The 16,598-nt window shown below is 40.0% G+C and overlaps 1 protein-coding gene across 8 annotated transcripts in view; it reads left to right on the forward strand.

The window, feature by feature from the left end:
* The window catches only part of DMD (dystrophin), a 6,826,337-nt gene that overhangs the window by 5,356,759 nt on the left and 1,452,980 nt on the right, over positions 1-16,598 (forward strand). For all 8 annotated transcript variants that reach the window (XM_078657819.1, XM_078657824.1, XM_078657821.1 and 5 more), the window contains one exon: positions 1,506-1,774. In XM_078657819.1, the coding sequence (XP_078513945.1) occupies positions 1,506-1,774 (269 nt within the window). The remainder of the gene's footprint in view (positions 1-1,505; positions 1,775-16,598) is intronic.

Here is a 16,598-nt window from a genome sequence, read left to right on the forward strand (position 1 = left end):
GGTCGAAGCAGGCCATCGTTTCATAGCTGTAGTGCAAAATGCAGGTCTGGCTTTGCCAGTTGTTGCTCGTGGTTGCTGCCTTTGCAAAGAGCAGGTCTTATTGGAGTTTTGCATTGTCATTTGTCACGGGCACCAGAGTATGGGTGTCAATTGACCTGCTCACGGTCACGAGGAGCCCACATTTCAGGATTTTAACCTTTTCTTTGGGAGGAATATACTCTGACGCCAGCCATGTGTTCAGGACTTGAGGAGGCTCCTTTTCGGGATCAGGGGCTAACTTCAGCAGAGGTCAGCAGGGTTCAGGCAGGTCCGATTGCAGTTTCAGTTTCAGCAGGTCAGTTGGGCAGTTACAGAGTAACTCCAGAGGTCTAATATTTATACCTCGTGGCAGCCTTGTGTGAGGAAACTCTCTGTCCTACCCCCATATCTACTTCTGGTAAGTTCTTCCCCTTTCCCTGTCAAAGCGCCAAACTGTCTGGGGTGGCAAAAAGCAGGACAGGCCTAGGGTCTGGTTTGTGTGTGCTGGAGGCAAAGCCCTTCAAAATGTAAATGGGGCTGAGTACAGCCCTTCCTCACTCATCCTGCCAGGATTGCCATACTGCCCACACCTAAGCCCCGTTTGTGTCACTCTCTTGAAGCAGTACAGAAACCCGAACAGCAAAGAAATTCACAGTCATGTGACCTATGACACTGGCAGAAGGCATAGTTGGTTTGGACACGAATATGCCAACTTTCTAAAAGTTAGAGCAGAAAAAGGCTTGGGTCCTATCACTATCTGGCCTAGACCTCTATAATATAACAAGAAAATGACCAGAAAGGTTATTCAAAAGTTATTTGGCACAACCTAGACAATAAATCCTAAGTGTGAATGATTTATTTCACATTGATTTTCAAATTCAAAAATTTATACATGAAAATATTTCATCATGTCGTCCAAAGAGACACAAATTGCAAAATAATAAATTTATTAACAAAGTGCCTGTGATTCCGAACACAAAATACTAATGCAGACGTATACAAAACATACACACCGTACAAAATATCAATTGCCCCCAAAATTTATTAGAGGACACCAGTCCTTGTATAACATATGAAAAAACAGGTGGACATAGCCCAGTTCAAGCAATTCTGCCTGTTTGCTGAGCTGAAAGAAGCTCGATGTTAAATGGGGTCATTCCACCAGTGGGAAATACATTTCTTTTTTTGAGTCCCGACAGTGCTCCACAAATATTCTAGCCATACGTAAGGTTTATTGAGAGGGAGTTGGAACAGAGAACATTTAGCGATTCAGGAAAATGCCATTGTAGACCAGCATGAATGAGAAAAATTCAAATCCATTTTAAGCTCTTGGTGGTGAATGAGTTGCTGCTATGCATACTTCGTTAATTTTGAACATTGTTATCCGGTTCTCTATTGCTAGCCGGTCAATTCTTAGTGCTGCAACTCAGTTGAGCTGCTGTTGGTTGCTTCATGTTCCCAATGGCCTCTTAATATTTCCCATCCAGAAATACCACCTGAGGAGAGAGCCCAGAATATCACCAGGGTCCTCCGAAAGCAGTCAGAAGAGGTAAAGACAGAGTGGGACAAACTCAATCTGTCCTCTGCAGACTGGCAGAAAAGGATTGACGAGGCACTGGAGAGGCTGCAGGAGCTGCAGGAAGCCATGGACGAGCTGGGCCTAAAGCTGCGCCAGGCGGAGGCCATGCAGGGCTCTTGGCAGCCGGTGGGCGATCTTTTGATTGACTCTCTGCAGGACCACATAGGAAAAGTCAAGGTAGGTCCTTGGGTTTGTGTTTCTGTACTAAAGCTTCCCCAAAAACTGATGTGGTGTTTAAATGTGGCTTCAATAGACCTATTATATTACTACACAGTCATGCTTTAGCAAATTTGTATTCAATGTATGACTGCTATCTAATATTAATGCATCTTGTCGTTCACTAAAATTGTATTTTATGTTTCTTTGATGTGTTTAGCACTATCTTTGTTTTGTAAAACTCAACTTCTAGCCAGATTGTCATGCAGGCATTCTCTTCTGCTGCATTGGAACCTACATGTTCTAAATCTGCTGATGTGAAAAGATTAAATCTTGATTTTTACAAAAACAGTTTAGCTGCTAAAATAATATTTCCCACCCGCCCGCCATTGATGCCAATGTAATGCCTTCCAAAGTAATCGAAGCTTCTAAAGCAGACTGAATTTTAGCGATAATTAATAATGAGTACGTTCAATACCATTATTCACAGTAAACTGCGATGTATTTAAAGGGTGGCAATGCAGTGTAAAGAAACAACACTGTTCTCTTACCCAGTCACCAACCGTAGGCATTCCAGATTGCCCCTTTGGTGATATGTGCTTTGGTTTTGAGGCCCAGTGTGACATTATTCAGTGACTGGCCCCTTTAAAGAAAAAAATCTAAATGCTGACAAACGGCTGTAGCTAAATACTTTGATACAAACACAACACATTTTCTAGTCTCCTTTAACCATTCGGAGCTAGATCTCTGTTTCAGAAAAGGTACCTGTTTAAATCATTGAACTACAGAGAAGGAACAGTTTGAATTGCATGCATACATAAAGAAATTAACCCCAACATGTGTCAGTTATGTCATTTGTCTGTAAAAGCAGTTACTTCAAATCTGTTGGTTGAGAAAAGTAAGACAACAGGGTCTCAATATGATGAGGTAAAGAATGTCCCATAATAGGTGTGGACAGCATTGTTCGAAAATGGTGGAAGCATGCAAGTTTTTCAGTATATCCACGTGACTTTAATTAGGAGTAATGTCAATAACTGTAATTTTAAATGTGTACGGATTCAATCCTCTACAGCCCCATTAGACACCCATGGCCCATTGTTAGTAGAATGATTTCTAATAGGCCGCTGCATCTGCAAGACAGAGGGCTGTGCACGTCACCTGTGCTTGTCCTGACCCATCCCTATCAGCAATCCAGACACCCCGGGACTCACCAGACTCACATATAGAAACGACCCTTTGAGCAACACTAACCTTGAGGCAGTAAGAGCTATAACCATCGTAATACTATATTCATATTATTTGACCAATAATTTGTATGCGACTAATCTGATGGAGGATTTTAATTTCATCCACCAGTTGTAAAAATATTCTATTTCTGTTGAATCTACTTCATCTCCAAAAGACTCGTTGAAGTGAGTAAAAAATGAAAACATTTATAGTTTTACTGAAGTAAAAATCCCAAGAGCATCAGCGATCAGGTGTCCTGACTTTAGCTGTCATCCACAGTTTTCACTTAATAAAGTCAGTTTGATTCCTGCCTCAATATGGAGGAAACAGTTATTTGTGCTCCAAGTACTCAGTCTGTCTGTCTTTTATACATCCTACCTATCAGACCAGCAACAGTTTCTCTTGCTGGATATTTGCTGGAATTTTGATGTACATATCCTTTATAAAGTGCAACTTTATTTCTTCGCTGTTGTCACTTATTACAGTTTGAAAACAAACTTGGCCTTGTTATGCCTTTCTCTACTTTTCACACAAGTGTGGGCTACAGTGGTAATTTCGCTATAAAACTAGCAGAAAGATCCAAATATAAAAACACAATTTTTAACAAAGCCAGTACAGTCCTAGCTTTTGTAGCTTTGGGAATTTTTTAGCCAGTGTGTTGCAGGTTTCATGTAGCCTAACTATTATCATGGGGTAGCCTTGCCCAAGTAGCATGGTGATTCCCTAGTTTTGAGAATGATTATGATCTGGTTAGGGGTAGTCTTGGTTGTTTAGAAGATAAGTCATGGAAATGTGGGTAGTTCGGTGGCAAGAAGTGCAGTTGTATTTGGGGCAAACTCTATAGGGACATGGGCTATGGGGATACCTATTACTGGGGAATTCCCATATTCAAGTTGTGATATGACCAATGTTGATTTAGCATGGCATTGTAGCGGAATATAAACTTGACTATAAATCAAATCGTCTTATTCCTCTGAGAACAACAGCATAAATAGATAAAAAACATGAAGGATTTCATGTTGGGGTTTAACTTGACATTGTAATCAATCAAATAGAGTTTTTTACAGATGTGTTGGTCATTAAAAGTTCTAGAATATATTACTACATTGAATATTTAATAGTTTCTAAGAGGAAAGGCAATGCAATTGCACATTTAGTTTTGTTCAAACACCTTTATAACATTCAATACTCTATAAAGTTAATTCTATAAAATAATATACATTAGATTATTTGCAACACAATATGTTGTGGCCTTCATATAAATACCGACCAAAGCACTGTTTAAACACCTCCCATTATCTCCATCCATCATCCACCTATAAACAACTAATTGTTTCTTTTAATATTTCATTATTACAGTAAGCAACTAGGAGCACATATAGGTGGTTGTAGAGGCAATGACATTTAAGTAGAAATGATTACAACAGTAAAGTTAAGCGCTGTACAGCCTTTACAATAGTTGAAATACTGATTTTCTTTACTTACCTCCCTTATAAATATGTGGACCTGTTTTAGTTTAAAAAGACACCTGTGTTTGGTAAAATGTTACTATCAAAAAAATTGAAAGAGGCTATCAATAATGTACTGCATTTTTAAAGAAGGTATACCGGCTATCACGGATTGCCCATCTAAGAAAATTTGGAGAGTAAACAACTAGAAATTGGCAAGGAATAAATTTGCATTTTGGGGAAATTCTTGTAAGTGTTGAAAAATGGATCGGTATAACTTTGTTTATTTGATGGGTTAGTAAAACCCAATAATTTAAACAAAAAAAAGTAATTCATATGCTGCTTTAAAATGCTTCAAACTAAATTCAGACCCCTAAAATTCAATGTGATCTGGATTACACAGTGGCATTCCTCAACAATCAATTCTTAATAAAAATATATTAATTTTTCTTCCTTTTAGCAGCCTTCAAGTGTGACACCTGTGTAAAAGTCTGTGCTGGTCATTAAATTGATTGCTAAACCATCTCAACCAACAAACGTATGCATATTTAGAGAATAATGACTTCACAGGCAGCATTAAACTAAAGAGAGTTTGACAAATGTTGATATCTATCTAACAAATAGTTCAACTAATCTATATTTTGTAAACTACTTTTGTGTGCATTCACTCATGAGGCTGAATGCCAAAATGTCCATGGTATATTTTATCGGTTTAATAGAAACCAGGTTTACTGAATTAGAGATAGCAGATGTTACTGTCACTATTGGCTTACTGGTTGTCTTCTTGGAGTTGCACTCGGAGGTTTTTATGTTCTATTATCTGAAACGTTAAAAGGAAAAGAGCATGTTTACAAAATGTATTAAACTGTTATGATGGATAAGCCTTATCCTCAAATTGACTGATCTCACATCAATGCTTTTTCTTATCCTCCTAGAAAGTTTGTCATTAAGAACAACAAGGGATATCAAAGGAAAAAGCATTTGACTTACATATCTAAAATTGTTTTACAGTTTTGGATGGAGGGTTTGTGATGCAATATGCTATTAGGCAGATGGGTGCATATAGTACAATTACCTACACTTAATATTTTTGGGGGCTTTTCAGTGTACTGTCAAGTAGTGTGTTTTACTATATTGAAACATGTATCCGAGACCATTTATGGATGAAAAGACGCAGGCACCATATGCTCCCTCTGGAAATTATTAGCTTATTTTATGTCCTATGGTCTGTCCCCAAAGTCAACAAGAAATTACTACAGTAGCATCAGCATCAAGACAATCTTGTACATGAACCCAAAAGACTTAACGCATTTGTTTTTCTCTAGTGAACCCAGTTTCAAAGTATATTTAAGTTTCTATATATTACATAGATTGAAACAGATAAAATCTATGTATATAGGAAATAACTTCTCAGCGAGCAATGCTTCGAACAAATATGTAGCTCACATGGGGTATGTAATATCAGTGCATGGAGTTGTACTTAAATTCAACCATTTTTGTACACTGGCGGCCGGCGCAGGTAAGCGCAGTGGGATGGACCGAGTGGGGGTTGGGAGGGGTGGTAAGTCGACAGACGACGGAATAGGTAAAAATAAATAAAAAGATTAAACCTATTCCGTCGTCTGTCTACTTTCCCACGCCCCACCCCTCCCTGATCCACCACCCCACCTCGCTAACCTGCCCCAGCTACGACTGCCATTGTAAAACGAAGTTTCTTGTGTGGTATTTAGGGGCCCATAGAAAATTATGCATTAAAATATGCAGGATTCTCGATACAAATATTATAGCACCATAATTTGCCTAGTATCAGGCAGAGAGAATTCCATAAGCGAGTTATTGTTTTGCATGCCCAGCATATAAATTCAAGTATATAGTATAAGGGTATGCCAAGGGGTGTCAATGTGGATCAAGAGAGTTTCATGATCCATGTCCCAGAAGTAGATTCCGTCAGGGCGTTACTTCTCAAATGCATTGTCAGCACATTTCAACACTGTGATAGCTTAGGGTATTCTCAGAACAGGGTCTTAAGGGGCAAAGAATGAGAGAGATAACCAGCGAGTGATTCTATTACAGTGGTTTATGTAAAGTGATGAGGTGTAAGCCACCCATTTGCTAGTTCTGTAATACTGTCATGGCAGGATTGTTTCTTTCTGGCAGACACTAAAATATTAGGACCTCTAAAAGATTGACCACCTTAGATTTCTTTCAGTTTGTCTCATTGATATTCAATTCATATTTATTGGTACTTCAGATTGTAATGTGTGCACTAAAACATTTATTTTTTTCATCATTATAAACTCAGTATATCTATATGGACTTTGATAATAATGCCTCCAGCAAATGTGGAAAAAAGTGAGAACTGACTTGAAGTTGCAAATTGTGCCCTTGGCTTCCGTTTGTGTGTTACAAATCAGGGAGAAATCGTGAAACACAATAGCATTTCAACTACTCATACACAGTGATTGTTATGAAATGTAATATCTATTTTGGCCTATAAATTTAGGGATTGAGAATGCAGGCTTGTCATATGTTTATTTGAGATTCAGGACACAAATGTGATATGGGACCCTACTTTGGTTTTGTGACAAGAACTAGTGACAGCTAAGGCTACCTCCCTTAATGAGACTATATCCCCAAAAGAATTTTAACAACAGTAGTAGACAAATAACTGTAGCTGGGCTTATCGACCTTCTTAAATACATTTTCAGTATTACTTATCTGACCATGACATTGCCTAATGCCGGATTGCACTTACTGTGTAATCTTGGGAATTCACAATTTCAATTATTAATATTTACGTGTAAGGTCAGGCTTTCAATATTCAGTGAAATTGTTTGTTCAGTTATAACTCAATAAACTTGATAAGCAATGAAAACTCTATAACAATTCATAACTAAATGTGTTTGATCAATGTTATGCTAAATTCTAAAGGTATGTATTAATACACATCACATAGATTACAAAGGTAATAATTTATACCACTAAATTGCTATTACTCAAAACTTTTATTGTGCACTATCTACATTTCATAAATGTATTTCAAACAGTTTGAATCAAATGCATTACTGAAATCACAGCATCTGGCCTGCTAGAACAATCACTTTCTTCTCATCCTCCATGATTAAACGTTGATAACAGTGAAATCATTGCAAATTGAAAAAGGGTATAACACAGAAGAAAAGGGGTTCTTACATGGCTGAGTCTACTGTCCTCGCAGATTCTGGGTCAGAAGGGCCTACAACACACTTCAGTCCCCGAATATCATGGGACAGATTACAGCCACAGTTAACTTCTGTTCCAGCAAATGTGGTGAAAGATTGTCCCCACAAAGCACTTCCTGGACAATGAAATGCAAGAAGGGAGAGTCTCCTGTCCCCACAGATGCTGGGACAGAATGTACAGTAAAAGTGCTTTGTTCCCTGCACAAAACCACCGAAAGCCTAGACAATAAAATGTGTTAACGCGTGCACCTCTTGCTGCAAGCTTGTTTCCAATTTAACACCACACCTGTTGATGCTAGTGGCCACAAGGCCTTCAATCTGTAGCAGCATGTAAAAGCGCTACTATAAGTAATTGGGTTGCTGGTTGTCCAGGGTGTGAGCCGTGGTCAAGCAGCAACCACAAATCTTGTCAGGGTAACGTACAAGCAAACCCAACATTAACCTGTGCTAACCCCCTTGGTAGCTTGGTGCAGAGCAGTCAAGCTTAAATTTGAGGCAATGTGTAAAGAATTTGTGTAACACTTCAAACAATTAAAAAAGTGAAAACACCACACAAAAAGTATCCCAATCCAGGTTGAAAAAATAGAGCAACATTTAATAAACAAAACATTAATAAAATGACAAAAATCCAATTGCAGAATTGGAGTTATCAATCTTTAAAGAATAAAGTGTAAAATAGAACCCAAAAGCATAAAGCGCCAACCATGGTTTTCTGGTAGTTCGGCATCGGGTCAAAGTCCACAGTTTAGGTGAACTGCTATGGAGTGCTTGTCAGATACAGTCCCAGATTAGTCCTGCTGAATGTTTGCCTTCTCAAGTTTTGGCCCAATAGTCCAGTTCAAGTTGCATAGAGTCTTGGAGAGTAAGGAGAGAGTCGCAATGGTTGTTGGTTAGGGGCGAAGAGCAGGTCAGGCATCGCGTACCAGCAGCTGGTGCATCACGTTGGTGAACCCCCGCGGTCGGTTGATGCTGCAGTGTGACAGGATGGACTGACGGCGGCTCGCGATTTCTGTGCAAGTGGTGTGGTCTTGGTGCAAGCTGGCCTGTTCGCGGTTGTGAAGAGCCCAAAAGCAGGATTTAGGGGCCTGTGAGCCACGCAAAGTGTCAGCACCTGTGGGCCACCACTTGGTGGTCAGGAACTCACTGCAGATAGTTCCAGGAGCTGGCTGGTTAGCCTTTGATGTCCATGAGGTTCAGACCAGGAGGCCAACAAACTAGCCTTTGAGTTACACTGGGGCTCTGGGTTCAAGATGAAGTTGCAGGTCCAGTTCTTCTTCCCCAGGCAAAAGAGCAACAGCACATCAGTAGTTCCTTTAGAGTAGCAGTCCAGCAGAGTGGCAGTCCTTGTAGCAGCACAGCAATCCTTCTTCCTGGTAGAGTAGCCACAGGTCCAGAAGTGTGATGAAGAGTTGGTGTCTGAGATCTTTCTTTTATACACAGTTGTGCCTTTGAAGTGGGGAGAAATTCTAGAGGGATGCCTTTGAAGTGCACAGATGCCTTGCCTTCCTGACCCTGGCTCCTGACTAACTACAGGGGTTATGCAGTCCTTTGTGTGGAGACATGACACAAGCTATCCAAGTGTAAGTGGGGCTGCACCCATCTCCTCCCATTCTCCCATACTGCCAGTGATGGCCCATCCAGTCACACCTAAGCTCCCCATTGTGTGTGGCTGTCTAGGACAGAAGCCCAACTACACCCAGTAATGCGATCAGAGATAGGCTGGAACCACCAAATGGCTGAGGCAAGAAAATTCCAACTTTCTAAAAGTAGCATTTTTAAAATTACAATTTACAATTTGACTGCACCATAAGTTAGGATTTTGAATTGTGATTCCAAAGACACTAAACAATAACTAAACTCTTCCCATTTGGAAATTACACTTATAAACAGTAATACGGCAACCCCAATGTTATCCTATAGAAGAGATAGGTCAAGCAGTAGTGAAAAACAAATTGAGAGTTTTTCACTAGCAGGACCTGGAAAACTTAAAAGTACATATCCAACTTTTCAAACACATTCCACCCTGCCCTCTGGACTGTCCAGGCTGTACTTTAGGGTTGACTTAAATGTGTTAAAAAGGAAGGTTTGGGCCTGGAAAAAGGTTTACTTTGCCAGGTCGACATGGCAGTTGAAAACTGCACACACAGGCTCTGCAAAGGCAGGCCTGAGGCATGTTTTAATTAGGGGTCGACGATAAACTCCGCTCAGCTGGCGGAGTTTGCACATTCCTAATGGAATGCAGAGTTCAAGCAAGACTCCATCAACTGCCGCATGGCAGAGTTTTTGCTTGTACGCAGCTCACCAAACATTAAGTTGGCAAGCAAGAATTTGTGTCCTCTAGCACGATTTACAGGCTCTAGAACACCTTCCACTGAGATTTCTCAAAGTGGGTGGTAGCTGCAGTTCACAACTGTTTGCATTGAGAAAGCTGCAGCTCAAGTAGCGAATCTACTTAAGAGGCAGAAGGAAACGGCGCCCGTTGGCGCGCTAATTTAACAGTATGGAACAAGCTTCAGGGTTCTAAAAATTACTGCGAGCAGCACAACATGCCAAATTGCATCCGTTTGCAGAACTTCACAGAATTCCACTGAGTTATTTTGTTACTCCGAAGAATTCTGCTGAGTGAAACTCTGCGAGTTCCGCCCACACCTAGTTTTAAGTACTACTTAAGTGGGTGGCACAATCAGTGTTGCAGGCCCACTAGTAGCAGTTAATTTACAAGCCCTGGGCACTTGTACTGCCATTGTACTAGGGACTTACCAGCAAATTAAAAATGCCAGTTGGGCACAAGACAGTGTTAATATGTTTTAAAGGGAGAGCACAAGCACTTTAGCACTGGTTAACCGTGGTAAGGTGCACAGAGTCCTAAGACCATCAAAAACAAATTTGGCATAAATAGGTGAAGTGAAGGTAAGAAGCTTGGGGCTCACCCTGCACAAAAGGCGAAGTCCAACCAATGACAGCACTGTTTTAAATGTATTGGCTTGCCCCTCCTTCTTTCACCCTCTAATTGAAAAGCCCCCTTCACCTGTGGTCTTGTGGCCATCTAGAGCTTGATGTCATCACCTACTGCTTGGCCCCATCGCTTCAGGTGTAATGCACTATCTGGGACATTGTAGCAGGTGGTGGTGGTATTCGGTAATCGATAATTTAAGTAATTGGGATCAAAAAATGATTCCTTGTTTTATAGTGCCCATTCTTAGATCCTAATCATAAATTTCAAGGTGCTTTCATATGGGTTCATGACTTTTTTAGCTCATATAAGACCTTGAATACTATGTGAAACATTAATGCCACTACCCCACCCTGATGATGATACAGTTTGTAAAGTAAACATGTTTGTTGTCATCTGTATACCACATGTAGCATAGAATACTAGGTTAGAATGTGCAACGTTATAGTCTATTAAATCAAACTCAACAGGTTTTTGTACAGCGCATATCCTGAGTTCATGGATTTCAAGGCTCTATTCTATGTGCTAATGATATAGATTAGTAAAGTCACTCAAAAGTGTAAGAGTCATTTTACAGATGTATATTTACTAGTGTAATTTTATTTTACATGTTTATAGAAATATTATGTCTTTCATAAGAAAGAGCATCAAACCAAAGATTTAAGTGGTTTGTGGAAAGGGTTATAAAATGACCATTTATTATAAGGAATTTAATACTGCCTGCTGTACATTTTAAGGATAATTCAAGTCACCCCAGAGTTACATGAACTCATAAAGAACTCGACCTTAGGCTGCAATCCTCTTAATGATCTCTAGTAAAAGAGAGAGGGACCCTACAACCAAAGGGATGGAGTACCACAATGGACTTTCGTCAAACAAATATTCCCTTTGGGACACCTTACTGTTGGAACATATATTCTCAGGACACATGAACAAGAACAACAATTCTAACGTGATACTGTACTAGTGAAGCAGAATGTAAAAACAGACAAAATTATGAGAATATACTGGACAGTTTATTCATATTACAATATATTACAAATTAATTTTAAAGGGGGGACAGACAATTAAAATAAGGAAACACTCAAATTCCTATTGGTAAAAAGGAGGTACCAAACAGAGAATCAATTCAGCAAAGCGTCAGAATTGTCTTCAATTAGTATAGAACACAATCCTCCTTTCTCTTTTGCATCGACACGTTTCGGCGGACCTTCTAATTAAGCCACCTTCATCAGGCATACATATAATGTCTTCCCAGTTAGTTCTCACGTACTAGTTCTCAAAATTGATACTTCGGGGTAGATACCTCCTATGCCCTTCAAGTGCCTCTCGTCCTGCGAGAGGGAACACCTCAAAACCGGCAATCTTGCGCGGTGCTTATTTTTGCAATATGGTTAAGGTCCAGGATCGATATCTCTGGTTATACAGCACTGAGCTAATGACGATTCCAGTATATAATCTTTAAAATATACTATCTCCTAGACACGCGGTAAACATAATAGACCTCCGTTAGGCTTCTTTTTAATCAGCCACACATATAGGCGGTGGCACACGGCAGCTACGTGATGGCGGTTCCTTTGTATGTCCTATTTCTTGATAGAATACCACCGTAATTGTCAAATCGCCGGCGTCCCGTGTGTAATCAGACTCCAGCCTGCAGACTTCCAAGTCGGCAGGCTGGAGTCTGATTACACGCGGGACGCCTAACGGAGGTCTATTCCCTCTCGCAGGACGAGAGACACTTGAAGGACATAGGAGGTATCTACCCCGAAGTATCAATTTTGAGAACTAGTACGTGAGAACTAACTGGGAAGACATTATATGTATGCCTGATGAAGGTGGCTTAATTAGAAGGTCCGCCGAAACGCATCGATGCAAAAGAGAAAGGAGGATTGTGTTCTATACTAATTGAAGACAATTCTGACGCTTTGCTGAATTGATTCTCTGTTTGGTACCTCCTTTTTACCATAGGAATTTGAGTGTTTCCTTATTTTAATTGTCTGTCCCCCCTTTTAAATTAATTTGTAATATATTGTAATATGAATAAACTGTCCAGTATATTCTCATAATTTTGTCTGTTTTTACATTCTGCTTCGCTAGTACAGTATCACGTTAGTATTGTTGTACTTGTTCATGTGTCCTGAGAATATATGTTCCTCTTAATGATCACAGCTCCCATCAGCAACATGCTATTTCCTTATAGGTTACAACACGATATACTTTATCCCATATGTAATGAAGTTTGTCACATGTGGCACTAAAAAGCAGCTACTATATGAATCATGGGAAACAATCAGATTCTGTTGACCCATCGTAAAGCTTAATTAAATATGTATGGTTGAACTTCCATCATTTGCTGAGCTTTGTGCCATGAGCGTGTTTGCTAGCCAATGTTCTAATGGTGGACACCCGCCTGTGATTATGCATGTCACTTTCAAAATAAAAATAAAAAAATCCAACCAAACAACTCCTGCCTGGTAAATAATATGTTGCGAGAGATGGAGAGATGAAGTAGCCTACTGAATTTTTTTTATAAAACCCAAATGAAAAAACAAGAAATTGGATATCTTATTAGGACTTACTGTTATGTTAAGTTCAATATTTGTGGAGTGACTTATGACATGTAAAGTTGCTTCAAAGCACCATGGAGAAAAAGAAAGAAAGGACCAGAGAGAAAAATGGAGGTGAAACTAAGAGTGTGGGAAGGTGGAGCCTTGTAGTTGAGTGGCTTATTTTTTTTTAAACTTTTAAACCGAGCAAGGTCGGCATGGGACAAAACCCAGGCTGGGGCACCAAAATAATTATTGCATCTGTTAGCGATCCAGATAGCACCTATTAGCGATCCAGATAGCTATAAAGTATCTGACATATGCAATTCATGCAAGCTTTGAACATGTAAATTCACGCTGTGTGGTTATTTCATAAGGTATGTGAGGCTGCAAGCAATGCCTGTGGTAATATCAGGGAAATCAACAATTAAAAACTGGCCCACTTGACCATAAAATAGGCCCACAAACTGCTCGAAAAAAATAGGGCCCACACACTGATTTGTCAGAGCAACCAATTCTATATTCTTAACTATTTTCAAGTAATTGCTGCTCATACCTACACGCCACATCCAGGTGTTTGTATATCAAGATTTAAAATGTATATATTAGCACTCAAAATGTTAGTGTGGTATCACATACCACAACGTTTTATAATCGTAAAGAGTCTTCACAGTCGAAATCAAATAAAACATTTCCACCCATGATTTAACACTCGGACAGAGATGTAGAATGCATTGATGGCTATGTCGGATTTTTATTTGTGTTTGCTTTAGTTTGGGATGAATGGCTATACTGTAACCTTTGAGCGGACACAATGTTAGCAGCAACTAAAAACACATTATTGTGTTTACCTTATTATGTAACGGTTTGTTCACATCTTTGTACAATTTTATTAGTTCAACTTGCTAACCTTCCCTACCCTCTCTTCAACGTCCCCTTACTTTGTTCCTCCCCCTCTACTGTGAAGCACTTTGATACCCTTCGGGGTCTTGTTCGCGCTATACAAAACTTTATATAAATAAATATACCCATTGGGCACTCCCTGGTTGCCCCACACGCCAGTCCGCCCCTTAACACAGTTATAACCTGTACAGAGCGACAGCACGTGCCCCAGCTTATTGCGGTAGGAGCGTGTTGCAGAGATCTGTATGCAGGACCCGCTTCCCAGGTTCAAATCTTGTCAGGGTACGCAGCCTCTCATCCTTCTGATGTTGGGTTCTGCTGAACAATGCTAACATCGGGCACATATCCGTCTACAACTGTAAATGGCTACGCAATTAGCAAACTGGTATACGTAAAACAGCTCTAATTCAAAGGAACAGGTGATGAAAGGGGGCATTTGAAAGGGCCAAGTAGTCAAGGGCATCTTCCTACTGGAATTATTAAACGGAGGAAGGATCACTGAGATAGCACGAAATGATCATCTGCTCAATATTAAATGTGCTGAAATTTCCAATTAGACCGTCAAAGTGCATGCCGGAATTGTCAACACACGGGCAAAAATAGGACTGCACAATATAATCATTTAAAGTCATTTTGAAATGCCATTCCATAATTGTGCCCCATTATAGAGTAGTAGATTGCCTTTAAAAGAAAGGTGATAAATTAGTATTCTCTGAGTTAACGCAAGCACAACAAGACACCAGTTCCCTGTTCCGCTCCCAGAGTGATATTGGCTTCTGTGAAAGTACAGTGCGCGCGCTAATTGTTTGCGACATCTGCTTAGCATACTTTGAAAGGCACAGAAGTTATTTTCAGTTTCATTTCAACTCCAGCTGTCCGCACCCAAGTCTATAATCAATCTGAATTAAGTTGCCCCATTTCTCCTAATAAGTCCCTTATTAGGTTCTGTGCTGGCTTGCCAGTGTGTCCTGAAAGCGAATTCATGTACAATTGCCATTTTCTGCTAATTTAATTGTCAGCTGTTCCCGCCCTGACTAAAAACAATCCATGATGCAATTAGCAGATCTCCTCGTTAACAGCTTTTGTAGGAAGCGCTTAGGTATGTGGTGAAGCAAATTACTGTTTGGTAATAGCCTCTGTTATTTGGAAGGATTCTTTCGAGGTTTTAATGAAGTCGTCCTTTTGAAGACGGACTTGGAACTGTGCATCATAAAGAACAAATGAACAGTCTAGTTTACTTTCCTTGCCCCTTCGCCAAACCATGCAGTGATTTCTGAAACTGGATTAGGTGACATTGTGCGGCTGGAAAACATAATGAAGGCTTGTTGAGAGGCGTTAGTATATCTTAGCGAAAAACAGCAAGTAGCGGTAGCAATGCATTAAAGCTTAAAAAATAGCGATTTCGCTAATAGGGATCGCAAATTACCATGAAGTTGAACTTGCAAAAACTTTGAAAAATGCACTAAAGTGCATTTTTCAAAGTTTCATGTTGCACACACACATGCCCTATGGGCATGTGTGTGCGCAACATATGTGTACAGATCAATTTCAGGGGTGCAACAGGGTGTCCTTTGGACACCCCGGCACCCTTGAAATCACATTCTCAATTTGCGATTCGCTAATTGCGATTCGCAAATTGAGAGTGTCTTTCCATTCTGCCCATAGGAATGAATGGGGAGGTATTCCTTAATTGCGACTCGCAATTTGCGACTCGCAATTAAGGAATTTTAAGAAATCGCTATTTATTTAGTGATTTCTTCATGCATTGCATTTTGCTATTCCTTAAAAGCAAATCGTTATTTTCCGCTATTAAGGAATAGCAAAATGGGTTCTTGATGCATCTGGGGGTTTGTGTCTGTGCAATGGTACCTTCTCAGTTAAAGCACACAATATTGTGCACAACAATGTACCTATAGAATATATGTGGGATCTGTGTATTGAATTCGAACGACATAGTGAGTTTAGAAACCTTGTAAAATGGTTTAATGGACTTGTGCAAATAAGCCTCATAGATGAATTATTTTTTAGCAAGCAAAGGTTCCCTTAATTGTGGTTGCTGGATCTGAAGTGGTTGGTTTAACCACATATTACTAATCTGAATGATTCGTTTAAGAAGCCTCTAAACACAACTATGAACTCATAATTTGTGATCAACAGCTCGGAGAAAGCTTTGAAAAAACAGGATTTACGTCTGTAATTTGACTGATGATGATCTGCCACGTCTTCCCGGCATTGATAGTCCTCAAGGAGGTGGAGAGATGGCGGCCCCATGTTCCCTGCTTCCGCTCAATTCTCTGGCGACACGGGATATCCGAGGCAGGTACAGAAAAGTGGGTGAAGCTCTGACATCACCAAATGCCCTCTTCCTTGCCTGCCACAATTCAGTAATGAGTCATGGATGGCCGAGGATGGTGACAGCAGCTCTGAACAACAGCAGTGGTTGTTCCTCCCAAAGACATCACAGCAGTCGACAATGACTCATTACCATTGTCAACAAAATCAACAAGAGAGATAGGGCGCGAGTAGACACTCCTGTACCCCAAT

This window comes from Lissotriton helveticus, chromosome 8 (assembly GCF_964261635.1).
Source record: "Lissotriton helveticus chromosome 8, aLisHel1.1, whole genome shotgun sequence".
NCBI lineage: Eukaryota > Metazoa > Chordata > Amphibia > Caudata > Salamandridae > Lissotriton > Lissotriton helveticus.